Source organism: Balearica regulorum, chromosome 17 (genome assembly GCF_011004875.1).
Source record: "Balearica regulorum gibbericeps isolate bBalReg1 chromosome 17, bBalReg1.pri, whole genome shotgun sequence".
Taxonomy (NCBI): Eukaryota; Metazoa; Chordata; class Aves; order Gruiformes; family Gruidae; genus Balearica; species Balearica regulorum.
In genome coordinates this window covers 9,382,765-9,403,696 of record NC_046200.1, presented here as the reverse complement: position 1 = coordinate 9,403,696, position 20,932 = coordinate 9,382,765, and the positions used below count along the sequence as shown (strand labels likewise).

The 20,932-nt window shown below is 35.9% G+C and overlaps 1 protein-coding gene across 7 annotated transcripts in view; it reads right to left on the bottom strand.

The window, feature by feature from the left end:
• Nucleotides 1-5,147: 5,147 nt before the first annotated feature.
• The window catches only part of TXNRD2 (thioredoxin reductase 2), a 36,959-nt gene continuing 21,174 nt past the window's right edge, over nt 5,148-20,932 (bottom strand). For 4 of the 7 annotated variants that reach the window (XM_075769239.1, XM_075769242.1, XM_075769243.1 and 1 more), the window contains 6 exons: nt 19,651-19,787; nt 14,232-14,327; nt 13,895-13,987; nt 12,546-12,617; nt 10,621-10,718; nt 5,148-8,323 (listed from right to left, as the gene is read on the bottom strand). In XM_075769239.1, the coding sequence (XP_075625354.1) occupies nt 8,200-8,323; nt 10,621-10,718; nt 12,546-12,617; nt 13,895-13,987; nt 14,232-14,327; nt 19,651-19,787 (620 nt within the window). In that variant the 3' untranslated portion in view covers nt 5,148-8,199. Of the gene's footprint in view, nt 8,324-10,620; nt 10,719-12,545; nt 12,618-13,894; nt 13,988-14,231; nt 14,328-16,685; nt 16,897-19,650; nt 19,788-20,932 lie in introns of those variants that run through there. The other 3 variants (XR_012838087.1, XR_012838089.1, XR_012838088.1) reach the window with 2 other exon arrangements.

The window sequence follows — 20,932 nt, the reverse complement described above, 5'->3', positions numbered from 1 at the left end:
TGACAACTGGACCATTCATGTGCTTCCCCTTCAAGGACTGACCAGACCCTTCGCAACTCAAAAGACTCAAGTATCAGCTTCTTTTTCTCTTCAGCCAGGCTAATGTGCACCGGCACAGTCTGAGAAACTCCCTTGTCACTTATATTAATTCTTATCTTGTTGTTCTTGGCTACACTTCACTGCAGTACAGTGAGGGAGAGTGCTTCAATCAATAATGTAGATCCAAGTGAGCACCCCCCTCTGCTGTTCTTAGGCATCAACTCAATAGCTTAAAGCAAACGTTCACTCAACTTGTGAACTTGGGAAATATTTGGACTTCCAGAACTAGAGTGTAAGACAATGAGGTGGCCTCACAGAGATGTTTAAGCCCCACACGTGGACAATCTCATCACTCCAGGGTAGCTTTCTGCACTTTGAGAATTTGCTACTCAATACAAAAATGCAAGATCTTATTGCTCTCAGTAACCACAGTGACAGAGAAGGCGACCTTGCATTTCACAAGCAGATTTCATCAGATGTTCCGCTTTGCTACTGTCATGGAAACCCTGAGGCGCTGTTGTCACAGCTTATGAATCTGATGCATTTTGGCATTAAGGAAAGATGATGCCCTTCAGAAGGTCCAGCTGTAAACACTCACAATGGTTGGTCTCTTATTCTTCAACAGGGACTATACCACAACTAAGGCTAGGACTTATTTAGGACTGCCTCCTCTGGAGCTGTCACATTTCCAGATTTGGAAAGTACAAGGGAGTTAAAGGAAGGTGCAAATAGAAAATTCTGAAATGCTCTCTTACGAACACATTGGACTCTTACCCCATCCAAAGGGAATTCACTTAGTGACACTTAAATAGGGCTAAAAGTAACTAAGTAAAATAGAACGAGCATCTTGCAAAAAAGCGGAACAAGAAAAATTCAAGGAGCAAGGAATAATACAATTAAATCCCTAATTAAGGACAAGAACCAAAGTCCTGACCTGGAATTTCAAGGTATCCCAGATATATGTAGGATGAACAAAGCTAGAAATCAATGCAAACAAAGTCTGAAGTGTCAAGAGAATTCTCCTTATTTTTCCCGTGTTTGAAATATGTCTAAGAAATAAACTCAATGAGAATTAAAGAGGCAAAAATCAAAAGTGCTCTCATGATTCAATTAGATCCCAGTCCTTTGACTATCTGAGAGCCATTGCTTAAGTCTCCAAAGCAGCCTGTATTCTTTAAATTGCTTCCTGTTAGATGGTTGATAGTCTCTGCTTTCTGCATTACAGGAATCATTCATCTAAGCTAGCCAAACTGAACAGTGCTATCAGAGTATGAACACTCTGCTGTCCAAACTACTGTACCTAGCAACATCTTCCCAATTACTCAGGAGTCTCTCGCCAGCAGAACATTAGTTGACTCCATTTCTCTAAGGAAAATGCCTGGGTTTCCTGATGTTTTCAGCTGTGTTTGTACAACTTGCCTTCGTGTGAAGTTGAAAATTAATGCACTTCCTCTTGATCCTTTGAGAGAGACACAAAGAGGAAGATTATCAAGATTAAATAAAAATACCAAAGCTCAATCCTTTGTCCCTGTTGAACAAAGGTGTTTAAATAAAGATTGCTGTGCATCACTAATTGTGTTACAAACCAAGGCGTCATGTACGACAGCTCAACCTCCTGCATAAAGCTAAAAGCTGCTACATAACCTGTTGCTCTGATACAGTGTGAATAGAATATTGGTTGGCTGCATTACAGTTCATTCACACATTAGTAAGAAATAAAAATAAAACAAGCTTTCAATTCCGACTGTTTTGTTAGGAGTACGCAATGGAATAGTATATTTGGTCCTTGTCTCACAGTGAGCCTGCTAAGAAGGGAACATTTATTTATTTTCTTGATTTTTGTTTAAAGCCTAAAAGCTGTCTTTTTTCACTGTTTTCTTCCCCTGGTATTTTATTTTACTGGAGTTACATAATATTCTAACAGACAAAGACTGAACACGTATCTATAGTCCTTTTGTTTTAGATTTATGTTACCACCTAGCTAATTCTAACTTCTCACACAGCCTTGGGAAAAAGAAGTCTCCTTGATTTAAGATGAGGGATCTTCCTGTTCAGTTTTATGGCAAAACAAGGAAAAGCAAGCCTGATTCCCATGTTGTTTTAAGGTAAAGGGAAGAAAGACAGAAAAAAAACCTAACAGTATTTCTGGTCTTCATATGATCTGAAGGAAAACAGAGGAGGAGGCATAGAAAGGGTAAGTATCCTTACAGTTCATCTTTCATAAAGGGTTTCTTTAAATTATTGTATTAGTGTATTGGACATACTCTACCACAAACGGCTGAAACATTTACCTGGAAAAAATTCACCCACCCCCTCCTTGGAGATGCTGGTTCTGACAGGCTGCAACTCCCAATACCTCTACCTAGCTAACAATGCAAAGCACCTTGTTCAAACAAGACTGGTCTCCATTGCACACTATCCCCCAGGGAATATCCACTTTTCTCTTCATACTATATCTTTCTGACTGATGCAATCAGATTCTGGAAGCCTGCCTTATTAGTTTATATTCCAGCTTCTTAGGGATGATGTTAATTTTCCATTGTAGGACCAGAAGATTTTAGATGTGCTAGATCTTGCCTATAAGAAACAACAACAAAAATGGCACATACAGTACCATGCTTAGAAATGGACTTCGGTGAACAGCACTCCTGGCAAAGAAAGTCTAGGAGTTAGTTACAAAAAAAAAAGACACTCTCCTAACTCCAACAGTGCTTGAGGTATTTTACAATTACATAATGAATAAATAAATATGCATTTTCTGACTTATTCACATGAGTTATTCTGCTTAATTTCTGCAGCAGTTCACCATCCTAATTGTTTTCTTCCTAGATCAGTGGTTTAGTACTAAGCCTTTATACTGCAATGGCCAAAGAGTTCCATTATATTCATTAAATATTAGATCATTTTCTTTTGTTTCCCACAGCAAATAGGATCCCATTCATGTCCCAAACAGCACGTCAGTAGTTGGAATGATGTTTTCTTAAGGTGCATATAAGATTAAAGACTGAAATCAGATGCAGTGTTGCCAAAGCCTTTGTAATACGCGTGTTTTTCATAGCAAGATGATTGACAAGAATTGCAGTAAGGTGGTGAAGGGGATATTTCACCTGGCCCATCAAAACTCAATGTAGAGGATTAGAACTAAGAAGAGCTGACAATATTGACTTTGAGTGCCACAACAGAAACATAATTAGCTCTTTGACATGTAGTGGACAGAAATTCTCCATTTTAAAAAAAAAAATCAGTTAATTACACCATATCTGTTGCATGCTGCTCTGGAGGGAAAAAAAAAAAAAAAAAAAAAAAGGTCTGCTCTGCTGTTTCCTCATTTCCCAGTAAAATTCAAGTTTGGCACTAGAATAAATGCATGCAAACCCAGCCTTTCTGCTGGAAGAACATCAGGAAAACTTTGTGCATAAAACTAAAAAACCTCTCTTAAAAGAGAGCACACAGATCTGAAAGAATGAAAAAGTCAATGAATTTTATACAAGTTAACTTATTGCAAAACAAACTGTCTGCGCTGTGCTTATTAAAGGCATATTTCATTGCCTAATCATAGATGTCTATTGTACCTTTTATGTTTTGAATCATAATTGCAGTCTGTTCCCCAACTGTAATAATGAAAGACATTTTGGCATATGCTTATATTGATTCCCCTTTAACAAAGCACTTAAGACACATACTTGCATCCCACTGAAATTAATGGCCAACATTAACTTTGAGTACATTGATTTCACTGGGATTTAGACAAACGGCAATTTATATGGGCACAAAATTGCCTACTTTGTTGGATAGGCATGAGTGTCTGAAGAAAAGCCTTCAAACAAAAAGTTTGTACAATGCGCAACTGTTTTGGTTAGAAATACATTGTACTATGGCATTTATGTTTTTATCAGAATAACTGTGCTAGCAAAAAAAAAAAAAAAAAGGTGTATCTGCCGTACTGAAATATCTTTTGCAGCTCTCGGCCTGTAGAAACATTTTCCGGTAGGTATAATGGCATACAGTGCATGCACAAATGGGAAAAGGCAAAACTTAATTGTACATAATACCTTAGCATTGAGAACAAGCTTTCATTAGGTATAATATAAATAATGCAGTATATTCAATTCCTAATTTATAAAGATTATTATCTATATGCTTGTCTGTTATTCTTGTTTGCTTCAGGATTAAGTGGTATATGAAAATAAGGAGAAAAATCCATCAAGAATTATGCTTACCTTAGTCCCTTTTTTAGCCACTGTTCCTAGCTATCCTAATTAGTTACAACCTGCAATTAAATATTCTAGGAAATTAAAACAGATTAAAAATGCAGAAGTAAAAATTCCTTTAAATACAATAAAATCAGCATTCCTTCTCAGCATCAAATCCAGGGCATATACTGACATAATATTAAACTAGCTTGTTTCAGAAGCTCAGCATCACCTGACTTAATAGGAACTTCTCATCAAAATAAGCGGATTTAAAGAAATAACAGAAAATTGAGATAAATTCTAACAATGCAGTCCCCTTCTTTTCTGACAGAGAATTTTCTCATAGTTTTTAAATAAATTTTGCTAGCCATTTCCTAATTAATTTTCCAACATTTATACCTAGCAGTACCCATAGCTATTAATTGGCTTTGCTGCAATGCCAATTAGTATTTGCTAGTTTAAAACCCAAAGTGAATAGCTAACGTAGAATAGTTTAGCCCTGTATAATACTCTGACTGCACGTATTTCAAGGGAGTTGAACACTTGTCGAGTGTTCAAAAGCATGTCAACACACATGGGCTGTGAAAATAGCTGTTGGACCTCATTAGCTGGAATAACCAGGAAAGTATTTGAAACGATACTTACCAAGTCTAAGAGGTTCTCTTAATTTAAATTTCAAATAAGAAGGTCATCCAGCCTGGAATAATGTCCATGGCTATTCAGTTTACACATCAGAGATGTTGATATAACAGATATCAACATTTCCTTATTAAAAGGTCTGAGTCTGTCTACTTCTTCATTTCATTAACACATACCTCAACCAAGAGAAACAGCATTAAGATAAAAAAATAAATCTTTTGTAAGCAGAAATCATATGTACAAAATTAAGCAAATACAATCAATCATTTACTAGAGAAAAAAAGATTTATTAATTCATTCATTTACAACACAATAAATATTTGGATCATACATATAAGGGACCCAGCAATGCTCAGACTTGTTTGCACCATGGTCTGGTTTGACAAACAAGCCCTCATCAGCTGGCATCCTGAGAAGAAGCCTGATTATTTTTTTATTTATTTATTTAAACGTTTTCACATATAATCAGTAATTTGCAGCATACATCAGTTATGTCAATTGACATTAGTCAGGCTTTTAAAAACAAATCTTAATGACCATCCCTGGCGAATCCTTCAGGAAAAAAAGCACAATCACAGCAGTTGTCATTATTCTGTCCTGCTGTTGATTCTGACATTAGGGTTATGTAGGTGTGAGTATGTGTTTCGTTTTACTTCAGGGGGCAACAACATTTTCCACTAAATGAGGAAAAGAACTAGACTGCTGTTCAAGATACAGGATCACTTTTCATGCAGTCCACTCAGAAATTCTAAAACCAAGAGTGCTATTAGTTCTAAGAATGATGACATGCCTTAGTTTCACACCCCATATACACTGAGCACATGTTTCCTCGAGATCTCTTTACTTGTTGTCCCAAGTCATTATTCTGAACTTTATGATGAATGAAATTAACTCATCTTTCCATTGATTTGTCTGTAGGGGCAGACAACTCAGTCTGCTGGATGCATTGGTAGGACAGAGAAGAGAAGCAGCTTTCACATGGCTAAACACCAATGTTTTAATTTATGGGTACAAAAGGAACTGTAATAGGTAATCACTAGGGGAAAAAAAAATCTGTCATGCATACACATTACAGTTTAGTCAGAGGTGGGATGTTTCTCACAGCAAAATCTCTGTAGACTGAGATGCTCAGTATCTCAATGTTTTGAAATATTAAGTAAAACATTTAAAACCCCCTAATTTACTATGAACTTTTTTTTGGTAAACAGCAGGGAAATTCTAATACGGTTTTTGGCTGTATCATACTCACAAGACCTTTATTAAAAGAAACAGGAACTTCTGAATGTGCAGGTATGCACACATTTATATACAGATATCAAGTTTTTATCATTTTTTCTAAAGGCAGTTGCAATATTCAGGCAGTGTTCCAACTACGCTTCCACTCAAAGTATTTCTTTTCAAACACAAGCTTATAGATGACTTCATAGATGAAAAATGGCATCAGCTGATAGGGAGTGCCACTTGCAGTCAAACTGTATCACTTCTTCGTCTTTTACAGACCAGAAATATGGACCAAAAATCAGGAAACTTTGTAAAGAAAGCATTTAAGATTTCTTTTTTTGTTGTTGAACTCAGAACAAATCTTTGAAAATGGAGTATTCTAGTATCAATAAGACTGTGATAAATGGTATTACATCATATTTTAGAAGGAAGGTCTGATCACTTTTTGTCTAATTGGTTTCTCTGACAGGTACAATTCTCATAGTAAAAAAGATTCCACACTTGAAATAAACCAACCATTTGTCTGTGTTGCATACTGCAGAAGTGAAATAGCATCAAAGAAAAAAATAGCAAAGATATAAATGATCATCAGACTATTCTTCCAAATGATGCAACAAGCAGAAGGACATCTATGAAACTATCAAATTCTATACACAAAAACACTGATATAAATGAACTGCAAAAAAGGATACATTTTGTTTCACCTTAAGCTGATCTCTGCCTACATGCATTTTTCTTCTGTAAAGGGTGGAAGACACTATGTGACTATGCATTTCAAAATGTTGGCAACTGCAACTTGGACTGAAATTCAGTGCAGTTTGTTTTGTGTTTGCTTTGTCAGGCTACCTATTTAACAGGGTTCTGCAAAAGAACCATTAATATCAGATTTCTGTTGCTTTGTTGCCACAAATTAGCCAGCATCTCCCCCTTCTGGATAGCAGGAAAATAAGCAGAAATTTGCAACAGATTAATGCTTTTTTACTCTGGCCAATACTCCCCCCCCCAAAAAGTTTGCAGAAAATTATTTTCTATCTTTGTCCTGAGCAGGTCCATGTCTTTTCTAGATCACTGTTTAATGTAGTTCCATTCAGTAACATGTTTTATTAAAGTCAGACCTAAATCTATTCAGATGTAGTATCCAGATCATCAGTGAGAAAATCTTAAGAACAAACCAACAAAATACATGCGTCAGCCAAATTTCTGCATTCTATAAAACAGAAAATGCTGCATGAGTTGGATTATTAGTAGTTTTGATTCTACTTGTCAGCGTTACTTAATATATGGTGTTCAAGCTGTAATTTATGAGATGCATCAATTTAATTTGAACTGAACTGAATTAGAGATTTCAAGAGCAGGCAGAGAAGTCACCATAAAATTCAACTCTTTCTTTAGCACCTCTGAGCTCATTCATTCTCAGCCATCACCATAACATTATGACCAGGCTGCCACTGATTAATCCATTGGGATTCATCCAGTAGCAGCATGGCTTCGGTGATAAGTGATTTTCTATTAAATTCCTGTACATATTACATTTTAAAGAAAAAAAACCCCAAAGATGACTGCTTACCTATTGTTACATGCTCTGGGAACTTGTTTCTACTAGTGAGCACAGAGTGTCAGCATTCAAGATTAGGATCAGTAATGAGCTATCCAAGTACTTAGCAGAAAGTATCATCACCAAAATTCTAAGGGAGGCTCTGTCTAATTCCTAGCATCTGTATGAACATTATGTGAGACACTCCTGTTGGCAGTCAGTCATGCCAACAGAGAAACTCAAATGACAACTGCTTAATTTGTAGATGGCCTCAGATGTCACTGGCTTCAATTATATTTATATATATAAAACTGCAATTATTCCCTAGCTCCCACCAAGAAAAGAGTTATAGGCACTTTGAAAGACAGAGATTTGTTACAGCAGGACTGCATTGGTTTTAGAACTGTGATGGTGGAAAGACAATTTCTTTGGCTGTGAGAAAAAGCTGTCTACAGGGAGAAGAAGAAAGATTCCTGGAGCTTGAACCATTAAAGCTGTTTCAACTCTAAGTGCCCCTGTTTTCTATAAATATTTTGTGCTTTTTTTCCTTCTTTCCAGGGATGGTACTTAACCTCAGCAGCCTGTGACTGTTGCATCCAAGCCAGAACGCTTTGTAATGCGCAACTTTGTAATTTCTTCAGCACAGGTAGGGTGAATGCCAATTGTCTTCATTAGTTGAGGATATGTTGCACCACATCTACCAAAAAAAAAAAAAAGATCCACAAAGTCAAACACTTTGACTGTGAAGCAGCAAGAATATCCTAAAACATCAAAAGTAATTCTGCTTTTGTCCATTTTATCAGGTAGATGAGTTGCATTTATTCTTCAAACAATGCTCTCTATTATTTCTCAGGCATTTATGAAACAACATTTAAACGCCCAGCTTCACAGCACTGTTAGGTCAGGAAGAATTGTCATAAGAGTTGAGACAGAGAGAATGAAGCAATTTACCCCCAGTCACAACTGAGCCTATGGCAAAAACATATGACAAAACTGCAGCCTTCAGCTTTTCTTGTACGTACATCTGTGTTGCACTAACTCTGACTCCAGATGGAAAAACACACACATACGCACAGAGGAAGAAAATCTTAATTAGGACTGCTGGCAGGAATCTGCTGAAGGAAGTAATACCAGAATATTCTTCCATGATCTTGGGGAGAGTCTGGTGCTTACACTGAAATTATCAATGTTATAAGCAGGAGGAAAAAGTCTCTCATTTGAAAAAAAACCAACCAACCAAAACAACACCAAAAAACCCCTTGAGCTAACATCCCACTTGCTTAATTCCTTTACTTGTTCAATACCATTCTTAGACTTGATGACTTTCCTTTGAGCTGCTATTCCTGGCAGGTCATACTCTAAGTATAGCTGAAATGGCCCTAAATTTAAGAGTTGTTTCAAGCTCTCTATGGAATAATGTTCTCTCCCTCTACAAAATACAGGGAAGAAAGCCATAGATGTCTTCTGGTGTCCCCACCTAGATCCAAAAAAGCATTGACAAGCAAAATAATCATTGCTGAGCACAGATATTACTGGAGTGCTAAGTGGGAAGGGAAGATGGAAAATCATCCTGTGGAGAGGCTGAAGTAAGACCTAATATTTGACAAAGGAGAACAGCAGCTCTTACAGCCAGTGTTCCACACTGAAAGCTCCAGATTTATGAAATACAATAGAAACTAATATAAGAATCTGACCTGCTGAAAACCTCTTACTGTGGCTAAAGTTTTGATTTCCCTCAGGCAAGGCAGAGAAGCACTCCAGTTTCATGTGCTTCCTTTTCACTGGTTATTTTGGATAAAACTTCAAAACAATGACATCCAAAAAAAATGTAGTTCTAGAATCTATACCACTGGCAATTAATGGACTACAAACACATGTTGAAAATGTGTACTGAGGGTACACTGCAATCAGTGATTTCCAAGATATTCCTCACATGATACTTGTGGTCCTGCCTCCTTAATTCTTTCTGCTTTTCATTTATGCTAGTCATTCAAAGTGGAAGACTAAAACTGCAATAAAATGGTGATGATAGTTAAGAAAATGAACTAATACCACAATTGGGGGTGATTTCTTGTGTCACAGCCTACTTTCTTCAAAAAGGAGTTAAAAAGTATAATTTAGTAATGTAAATATACAAATCAATATTTCTGACAATGTGAATCAGCAGTAAGAAAGGAAATGAAAAAACAAATAAGAAATAAAGCAATAAGAAGGGAAATGAAAAAAACAAAGAAGAAATAATTGTAGCACACAAGAGGCATAGCAGGAATTCTCCATTTAACCAGAGAGGACCCAGAATCATTCCTTACTTCTTCAAAGAGAGGACTTTATATTAATATTTGAGCAAAATCTTACACAAGATCAGATCACAAAGGTTCACCTACTTGGGTAAGTTTGTTGCAATTATCAGTTAGCTTCAGACAAAAGTACCTCCCCTCTCCCATCGTCCTACAGAGGTTTCTTTCTTACCTTATCATATTATGCTTAGCTCATACCCCAGAAATATAAAATTCATACAAGTCCTTGTGGAGCTTTTGAGGAGCAATGGCTGTGCACATTTAAAGATTAGATTAGGAAAAGAAATGCTTGGCAGGTGTAAAGAGAGGTTTTTATGAAAAGTACAAATATTCTTTTAAAGAAGTGACTTGCAAAACTATATGCTGATTTCTTATCTTGTGCATAGAATGCAAAAGAAGCTATGCTCTGAGAAAACTAACATTAGTTAATGCATAATTTTAGTTTTTCCTTTAACTATATCAAGACTATATTTTCCTCAGTTGTTCCTTAACTATATCCAGTATTACAGTAACTAAATCCAGTGCATCTTAATGAAGAACTGCAGTATTTTTAGTGAAAATATGTGCAATACTACATAAAAGTAACAAAAAGCATGGATTCTTTATAGTGTTGCCAAAACTAGGCAGCTATCTTTTATAATCTTACAATAACTTAAAAAGCAGGCTTTAGAAGCTAGAGACATTCTTTTGTACTTACTTGATTCCAAGAGCAAATCCTTGAATAACTTCGCCTGCATTTGGTCCAATGAAATGAAGGCCAAGTATTCGTTGCACTCTCTCTCGTAAGCACACCATCTGAAAACAATACATTACATAGAGATCTTTTCTTAGAACATTTAAAGATAAGGCATGAAGTTGAATTAAATGAAACTGAAGTGCCCCAAGATCCTAGTTCAGCTGTTTCTTCCCAGTGTGCCAAGAACTTTTACGCACTTGCTTTTAAGTCTTACTGACTTCAATAGGTCTTATGCTTGTCCTTAAGCACTTTCCTGAATCGAAGCTATATTAGTGTATTTCTTTCAGACTTCAGGGAGCCACTGACAATGATAATTTGTGGTAAATTGAATACTTTGTTGTTTGTCATTTATATGAAATCCTCAAAATACCTTCTGTAAGGTAGTAACCAGACTAGTGTTATTTTGACACTGAATGGCCAAGCCTGTGCAGTTACTCTCAGCAGCTGATTAGCTGTATTTCCAAAGATGACCATTACCAATTATAGCATATTTTATGCCTTTGTGATTCAGTAAGTAAACAGTTACAGCAGCATGTTTGGTAAGATACATTTACCACATCAGCCACATACCCTAAAAAGGAGTCAAGCCTTGGAAGCAGCCAAAGATGAAGGTGAGTTAGTAAGTATCTGGGAGGGCCTGAGTCACTGCACGCTTAACTTTTATTAGGAACTTAATGAAAACTTTTTAGTTCTTTTAAGGACACCATCTTTATAATTATGAAAAGAAAGTCAGTCTCTCCTTGTGTCCTCCCATCAAGCATTAAATCATCACTAATCTAATAGGTTCTGTTATTCAGTAAAGGCTTGGATTTTTTCATTAAGAATCCAAAGAACAGCAGCAATCCTGATACGGTACTTTAAATATTGAGGAGTTTTAAAGAAAAAATCTTCTTGCAATAGAGTTTGAAACTCTCAAGTTTAATGTTTATTCATGTGTTTTGGGAGTTTAGTAAGGACTACATTCAATATCATCCAACCACTATTATGCTGCTACTACTCCACGCTCAAATACTTACTTTCATTGACATAATTTAAAGGGAATAGTTAAAAAGAAGTAGCATCACCTTGGTTGCACTGATACTTGGGACAGTTAAGGCAAGCTACTAAGGCACCTACACAAATCAGATGTGACAAAATATAGTTAGAAAAACTGGTTGGAACTATTGACAATGGATATTCCTTACATAACACAACAGTAATAACATAATAATTTGTGATGGACCTACCAAAGTTACTACATTTATTCAAAAAAAGATTGTTCCCTGATATTGAGGAGAAAAGAAAGAAAAAGAAAATGATATATTCTACCAACACCGCACTTCACCTTATCTAAGATTCTCTACTATAGGCAAGTGCATCAAAAACCCTTTCAACACTGAAGCAAGTGACTTGCTCTAGGAGAAGATACATTCAAGTCCAACACTTTGGTCTAAACCACAAGGTTTTTGTTTTCATGAGTAAGACTGAACAGTTACTCTAGTTTTGTAAGCATTATGCTTCATTTTTTTTGAAGGTAGCATACTTTTCCCAAGAGATGGCAACTCAAATATTACACATAACTAGTTAAGAACTTTTCTGGGGGAAGCAGAGATTAATCTCCACAGAGTTTGGAATATGTCTTGGGACTTTACAAGCAGTTCAAAGATGGTATCAGTCAGCAGAATGTCATCTCTGGAAAATGCTAATATCAGTAAAGCAATTTAAAGATGCAATGGGATATGTAATAAATATTAAACATTTGAAGTTACACTACAGAAACAGGCTGTCACCAAGAAAATATCTTATCTATCTTGAGAGGGTTTTTTGCCAAATAGTCCTCCTTAAAGCTGGCTGTACCATATCTCTTGGTTTAAGTTAAAAGCAAGTTAAAAGCTCACAACACTCACTTTCATATAGCATTGAGTTGCATCTCTTTCAGCCACTGTAAACTCTAAAGGTTTATAATACGCATGGTATACCTGGTGGGGAAAACAGTAACATTAGAGAATACTATTATGTCAAAGCCTGCTATTTAGTATTATAATGATTATTATCAAATACATATTTATAATGTTGTAGGAAAAAATTATTTATTTATAGCCGGTTCATTATTTTAAAGAAAAATATGGAAAGCACAGTAAGAGTTTAACACAAACCTTTCTTAGGGAACCATTAGATTAAAAACAAAACTGGGGAAAAAAAAAAATCACAAATAATCATGTTACTCAAATTAGTGCCCCAAATTAAAAATGTTAGTTTTGTTCCTTTAAGCTTCTCCCAAAATACCTTGTTTACTGAAAATAATGAAATACAAGACAATCCAAACTGTAATTTTTGCATTCTGACTAGTAAATGCTTATTTTTTCATTAATGATTTTGCCTGAGGCTCCAAGCTAAATCCATCAGCTGAACTTGCTCTCCAATACATACATAACATCAGCATCTTATGACACACACACACCTCAACTGTATACCTTAATCAGATGAGAACAATTGTTTTACAGTAATTTATATCATTCTAGTTGGCACTAGCATCCAGAAACCAGATAAGAGTTCTGGAACAGATTTTTGAAGTATAAACTGTATTTCAGAATCATAAAAGACAAAACTAATAACTGACTGGACATGAAGTATTGTGCTTTGTATTTCCATAGCTTACTGAGTCATACACTGTCAGTCTTTTTGATGATTGAATAAAGGTAACACAATACATCTTTTCAAGGGTGACTTCTTTGAATTTTGTCTTATTATATAGTGATTGTGAATTTCTTCATCATGAGTACCTTAATTTCATTCCTCATATCAGAGGGCTAGGTGTGAATATATGCCATAACAGATTTCTTCCTCAATACACAATACCTAGGCATATTATATCAAGACATTTTAGCCACAAAGACACTTAGCAGCTTGTGTGAATATTTCTCGTGACATCCCAAAAATTTAGACTAAAGAACCCGATCAGCAATTCTGACAATTAAAAAGAACATAACTGTTATTTAATTATGCTGCACAATATAGCTTACTAAAATGGCAGCTAGTCATACCCAGTCAATAATTTTAAGACCACTAGGTAGCAGTTTACATTGTGGCCTGCTGCAATACTTTTAAAGTCCTGAGCAATTCTGAAGACACCAACTCCCTAACTGCAAACATAGTATTTTGGGGACCAAAAATTTTGCCTGATACAACAGTGAAACTTCTGTCTTTTCATAGTGCAACTCGGATACCAACTATAAAATTAAAAATGTTTTCATACCTCAACATTATCTGATCCATAACGTTGCACAGCCGCTTCTTCCGACAGTCCAACACAACCATATTCCAAGGGAGTGAAAACTGTAGTAGGTACCTGCTTGCGAGGAAACAGACAGTGGTACTGTTAAACCATATGAAGCAAAGGCATGGCAGATACAGGGGAGACTTTTGCATGACTGAGAAGTGTAGCTCTGTCACACACATCAACTTTGGCTACTGTCAAAGCTGGATTCCAGATGACAAAATGCAATTCTTTAAAACTTGGTAAGGAAAAAAAAAAAAAAAAAAAGGTGTAAGATTTGGTTCTTATTATTGAAAAAAAAAAAAAAACAACTCACATTGTCATAGTCCATCAATTCTGAAGATTGGCCAAAAAGACGCTGAGCCAGCAGTCTTCCTGCAGCTATTGCTGTGGGTGTTAATTCAGGACGGCCCTAAGGAGAGTGTGCAAAGCTTTGTTTTAATTAAGAGAAGTAGCATCCAAGGATTTCTCCTGGGACAATGGTCAGAGGAAGGCCAAATCCTGGAATTCCAGCCTAGTAGCCAGTACTGCAAATGGAGAAGGCAGTAGCTTTTAAGTCTGAGTGCAATATCTGTTTTGATGGAGGGGAACAAATGCCATGAATGAAGGTCAAAAAAAGGTTATATCTTATCATGTCACCCCTTGAAAAGCAGAAGATACTCATATGCTAACCATTTGCTTCCCCCTTTCTTTCCATAGTAAGTCATCAAGAAATTTTTCAGATGGTCTTTTTAAAGCAGGAAAAGCCTAGTATAAAGTGTTTTTATAACATCAGACCTTTTAAAAAAAAAAAAGTCTGTCACATTTTTACAGAACACAGACAGAAAACTTACCTATTTGTAGGCACTATTACTGATTTCCTATGTTGGTCCAGGATCAGAGAAGTGGAACACCAGCTAGCATTGCTAGCACTGCAACCTATAGGTCAAGTTGGTCCTGATCTCAGGCTCTGGTATTAGAGAGAGGCATCAAAAGGATTGCTATTGGCAAATGCTAACTTCCTGCAAGCGAGAAATGGAATGATAGCAGGATATGACCAGGACATGCTCCAGTTCAAGCCATGAGTTCTGGCTACTTTTTATATCCAAACAGGACTATGGAGTGTGCCAGAACAATACCACTGAAGCATCAGAACTCCAGTGCTAGTTTTAAGGAAGCTGGAAGTTTTTGCAAATTGAAGTAAGGCATTAATTAGATCTAACACACTTCATAAATCTAGTAAAAAACACTATTTAAGAGTTCATCCAAGACATATCATCAAGATGTTTGTCTGACATGAGGGGAGAGGTCACAAATCTAGAAGGAATGATGTGGAGACATAAGAAAACCGTAACTGAAAAACACCTTTGTGAAACAACAGGGAATGCTTTATAAAACATGTGAAGTTTTGATTCATACTAGTCCTATCTAGATAGAACACTTGTCACACTCCTGCAAAGTCCCACTTGGAGGCAGTCATCCAATAAGCCCTCAAAACAGTCTTCAGCAGAAACTAAAATAAGGATTCCCTGAAATGTTTTTCAAACATTTTTTTCATTAAAAAACCCCCAAACTTCATTTCATGAAGATTTTTAGCATTTACTCAAATCCATTCCTCTTTTCGAGCTTATCTTTTCTGTATGTTGCTATATAGATTCTGTACATGGTAGTAGCCACCATTTACTTCTGTACACATATGATATAAATTATCTGCATATTAATATGCATTTATGCTTTTATCTGTAATAATAACCACTTAAGTTAAAACTTCCATTGCAAAAAACCAAACTGAAACAACATTACATCTAACCTGATAACAGAAACTACAATTTAATTGTTAATGAAGACTAACCTATTTTTTCCCCACAAATAACAAAACAAACTAACAACAACAACAACAATAATCACAAAACTGCAAGTAAGTCTATCCCTTTTTTCCACCCCTAAGATACATCAAGTCATGGTTTTTTCAAATGCAGCATTTTGACTTTCAAGTCTGTAACTGTCATTTACCAGATGAAATTTGCCATTTGTTTTTTCTTATACACATTGGCCTGAAACATGGCTGCCAATCATTTCTGTAGCAGGAAATACAGATGTTGTTTTGGCATTCCAGAAATGAATAGAAGATTGGAACGAGAGATAAAATTGTGAAAGCACTGCCATGCATTCCATAAAACCCAACTAATTACTAAAACATCCATGCAGATAAAGCCTAATTTCTCATAAACAATGACTTAAAGACCTTCCTTGGTAAATATTTGAAATTAACATTAACTTTGCAGTCATGTTTAGAACTACTCTGCTGATTATTATGGATATGAATTGTTCGTAAGAATCCTCCAATGTATTACACATTTAAACGAGACGGCTCCTAAGAGAGTTTAAAAAGCTTTGAAGTAATGTGTATTTGTTCTAACACAACTCTTTTTGGTCTTATTTCTATTCAAAGCCACATACTGTACATTCCACCTTCTCTACACATCTTTGTTATAACACCCTTTGAAATATGACAGATGTAGAGCAGCATGACCATATGATAAACCTCCTTCTGAGAGAACTTTATAGTGCATGCCATGCTTTTCAACAAGAATACTACTGAAGGAAGAATTTTAACACAGAATGTTTATATCAGCAGTGAATAAAAATTTCAAACTAAAATTCCAGCTTGATCTTCCTCATCCTGATTACAGAAGATGAAAATGCCTAAATGCAATTTCACCTGTCAGTTGAAAATAATATTTTGCCAAAGCTTGAAAAATATTTTTTGAGGGTAGACCAACTGACTGACCTCTGGAAGGATTTTTTTCCCCCTTTTCTCCAAATGGACAGCTTGGATAACATTAGGATTCCATTTGCCATACAAGGGTGCAACAAGACACCCATGCACACATAGTTTCTCATTTGTGCCAGCTGGGTATGACTCCTAAACGAAAACAGTCATTCTGAGCATATCAGGAAACTCGCCTGTCCCCTCTCTCAATCCTCTTCGAGCCAGGCCACTGAATTAAACAAAACAAAACAACAAAAAAAGTAGCGTTTGCTATTTGGTAGCAATTTAGTGTCTATTCAGTGTGGCATGGTAAGGGAGGGAGGAGGAGGGCTTGAGAACTACTTGCAAAGGTATGAGCAATAGCACTTTATGGTAGCAAGGCGACTGTGACAGGGAGAGAACAGAGCAAAGAGAAATCCTGAGCAGGAACACTGAAGGGAAAAAAAATAAAATCTTATTCTTATAAGTAATATTAGGGATCATTGATGATCATTCACAGGAAACAAGATTCATCTTCTTGTGCTCTTTTGGTAGGTCTCACCCAGAAAGTATCACACACCAAGCTCTACAGCTTCCTGGTTCTTAGCAGGATGCACTTGATTCTTCTTGTGTGTATTCTTTGAGATGTGGGCCAACACAGAACTTTCTTTCACTGCTGGTTCCCATGCCAATTAAATTTATTATCTAAATTAATTCTGCTTTCAGAAAAAGACAAAATTTATTTAAGTGTTCAAATAAAATAAGCTTTATTGCTTAGCAATTGGAATTACATGGCTCACATTGTACTGGAGTCAGATAAGATAATGGCGGTAATTCCTTCTATCTTTAAAATCTATAAATTTTTAATTCCCTATATTGAGCCCATACGCAGATGAAACCTTAAGAGAATATTTCTGTAGAGCACTGATTTAACTCTTCAGTTTTTCCCCAACTGTGCACTGGACACAGTATAAAACTGTATTGCTGTTTTTAACACTTACATTTAGAAGTTCCTATTGAACAACTCAAGTTCAAATATCTGCACTAATAAGGACAAAAGCAGGAAAAGCAAATCAAGTTTTAACAACAAAATGAAAATGACAAATAAATGAAGACCTGATTTTTTAGATCCAGTGTAGGAAAGAGGAGAGCATCCTGCCTCCAACTTTATATTTCTTACTTAAATAAATCCTCAAAAGGCAGAAGACAAAAAGCACTCAAAAGGAAATGACTTGCCCAAAATAACACTGCAGATTGGCAGCAAAATGAGTAACCAAATCTAAGGCCCTGCCAGCATTGCCTCTAACAACTGCTTCTTGGATGAAATTAAAAATTAAAGTTTGGAGAGCAGGAGGCCCAAGCAAGGCATACATCAGGGACAAGCAGGTGTAGGAGGTCACTGTGAGCAGAAAGAGGACTTCAGGAAATATTCCAGAGCAAGAAGTGACAAGTACAGAGGGAACCTGTATGTGAAGTGAGAAGAAAGGAGAGGAGCTGTACATAATCCCAAAGCTCTGAGTGACTGGACAGGACAGAGAAGCTATGGAGAGTAAGGAAAAACAGGAGAAAAAGCTGAGCAGGAGAGTTTTAACACAGTTTAAAAGGAAATGGCAAGTCATTCACATGAAGATGGAGACAGACAGGAAGAAACACATGTCTACATACAGGGGAAGAGGTCAGGAATGGTCAGCAGATTTATGAGATTTAAGTGTCTCTGGCAGTTCCAGAGTCCAGTCAGAAATTTGCAGGGCTATTCCCAAGATATTATGTAACCTGTTACATCTCTTAAACTCGGAGCACCTGTAGGGCTTATAAATTTGAGACATCTTTAAAAGATTTTAAACATGGCAGAATGAGAAATCTTTTAAAGGTCTCTCAAATTATACTATACACAGTGCTTGGATATTGCTACACTATTTAGATTTACCAGACTTTTAAAACAGATGCCTCCACTATATCAAAAACAGTCTTGTTAGGAAGGCATGTGTTGAATTCCATTAAGTTCAACAACAGGTGAGAGAATTCTGTATCTTGCAATGCCCGGCCTCTCTATTCTACATACTGCCCAAATTTTTCAGCTACAGCAGGCAGCTGATGAAAACATCCTCCTGTAACTACAGTTCTGAATCCAGATAAATATTATTTTTTTATGAAGACAACATATTTGCAGATGCCCAATTTACAGCAGATACTCTGACTTCTTCTGTAAACTGAAAATTAAGGGATTGAAAGTATTTGAGTGTATTTTGATCAGCACAAGACATTCTTGTCATAGATAGCTGTAGATTATCAATAGCACTAGATTAAGGCCACAGAATTCTGGTTTTGCATCTATAATAAGAAAATTATTTTGCTTACGTTATAATGTCCCCTCCTTAAAAAAAAAAACCCAAAACACAAAACCCAACAACACACCTCATGTTTACTTGGCATGATCAGCCACAAATCATGAACAGAAGTCAAACGCATTTAGTATTTGCAGCAATTACTTTTTCTTATTCTAGAGGAAGATAGTTTTGTCAGAAGCATTTTGTGTCAGGCAGCAGAAATGCTGTCTTGTGACTAGTCTCAATTAAACCCCAAAATACTAAAAATGGAATTACAGAACTTGTCACGGTCATTCCCACTAAGTGTATTCAACTCCAGAAGGTAAGAACTGCTTTCACTCAGTATTCACAGGCAATATGAAGTCATATGTCTCAAGTGATAAAAACATTATTAGAAAGATAAATGAAGTGATAAAGACATTATTGTTAGCCTCTGACCAATGATGCATTCCCTGATAAACATCAGTAATAATCTCTAATGCTCAGATACTTCACAAGATCCATGTGAAGGAAATTACTGACCCAGGTGGCTGGCATAAACACTACAGCTCTGCAAAATGAAAAAGAGCAAAACACTAAGATATATGCTAGAGTATGACGACATCTGGGGACTAGTTATTAGTCAGGAACAAAGTTGGCTTCCTGTTATTGTAAAATAGTTTATGTAGACTCAGTACCTCTGTTATGTCTCCAACTGCATAAATGTGAGGAACAGAAGTCGCTTCACTGGCATCAACAATGATCTTTCCAGTTTCAGAATTAGTTTTCACTCCAACTCTCTCCAAATTGAGAGTTTCAGTCTCAGGGGCTCGGCCTTAAGGAAAAAATAGAAATTAAAGTAAAAAAATATTGGTAAACTTCAGCAGTGTTAACCTAAAAAGCTGGCATCCTCCACTGTAGGTTTCCAAGAACTTTGTGCTATTTGATAGTCCAAGTAGAAACATGACAAAACTTACCTCATTCTGAAAAAGCTGTAAGGGTGGAAAGTATAGATATTAATTTCTTGGTGAAAGAACCTCTTTTACTATTGTCTTTGCTCAGAATATTTCAGAGAAAGTTATCCTTTAAAAATGTGCAGGACAACATCCACTTCAAAAAAGTTCAAAAAAACACATGGTTTAATATTTGTTGCACATTCTAAATTCAATTTCCTGATATAGCGTGAGTACACATATAACCAGTAAGCAACTTCTACACTGAAAATTTCCAATAAACATTACCCAAATGACATTGAATACTAACAAACAGCCTATTGTGCTCACTTGTAGATAAAAATTAACAACACTGCGGTTCAACGTTAAACATTCCTGGAGTCCTCTTTTCTTGTTATCCAATACACTTATCTTAAAGCTTTTTTAGCTCCCTCAGCTTGGATGAAAAAGTTTACCAACTTTGCTCTCAAGTCCTTAATGCTGAGTTATTTAGCTCAGCTCTGTATTTGAACTATTACTGTAGTTTACAAACACCATTCCTAGAGTTTAGAAACACTATTTTAAATGGATTTAAAAACAAATGAGGCAAATTCTACCAAGCCTAGATTTTATTACAGCTTCTTCTTCCAATAATTTTAAATTATCTCATCTTTAAAAAAATATTTTTGTAGTGTTTTCCACTTATATTACCAAAGTCTTGATAACATTACACTGAGCTTTCTATAGAGTATCTAACCCAGGAGTTGGAATCTTAAATCCTAACAAATTTTTCAAATGTATTTGAAGGTTAATAAGCATAGTAAAATTATCAGGTACTCCCAAAATTTCTAGGGACATATAGAATTACATAGAAAAGTTTACCTGAATATATCCAAATGAAGGAAATTTTGTAACATTGCATCCATTTTTAGAAGCTATAAATGAATATGGATATATCTACATCTACATATATAGGTCTCCTTTGCGTGAGTCATGAGTTTGTATTTGATGTTAATACAGAGTTATAGCAAAGCAAAACAAAAAAGGA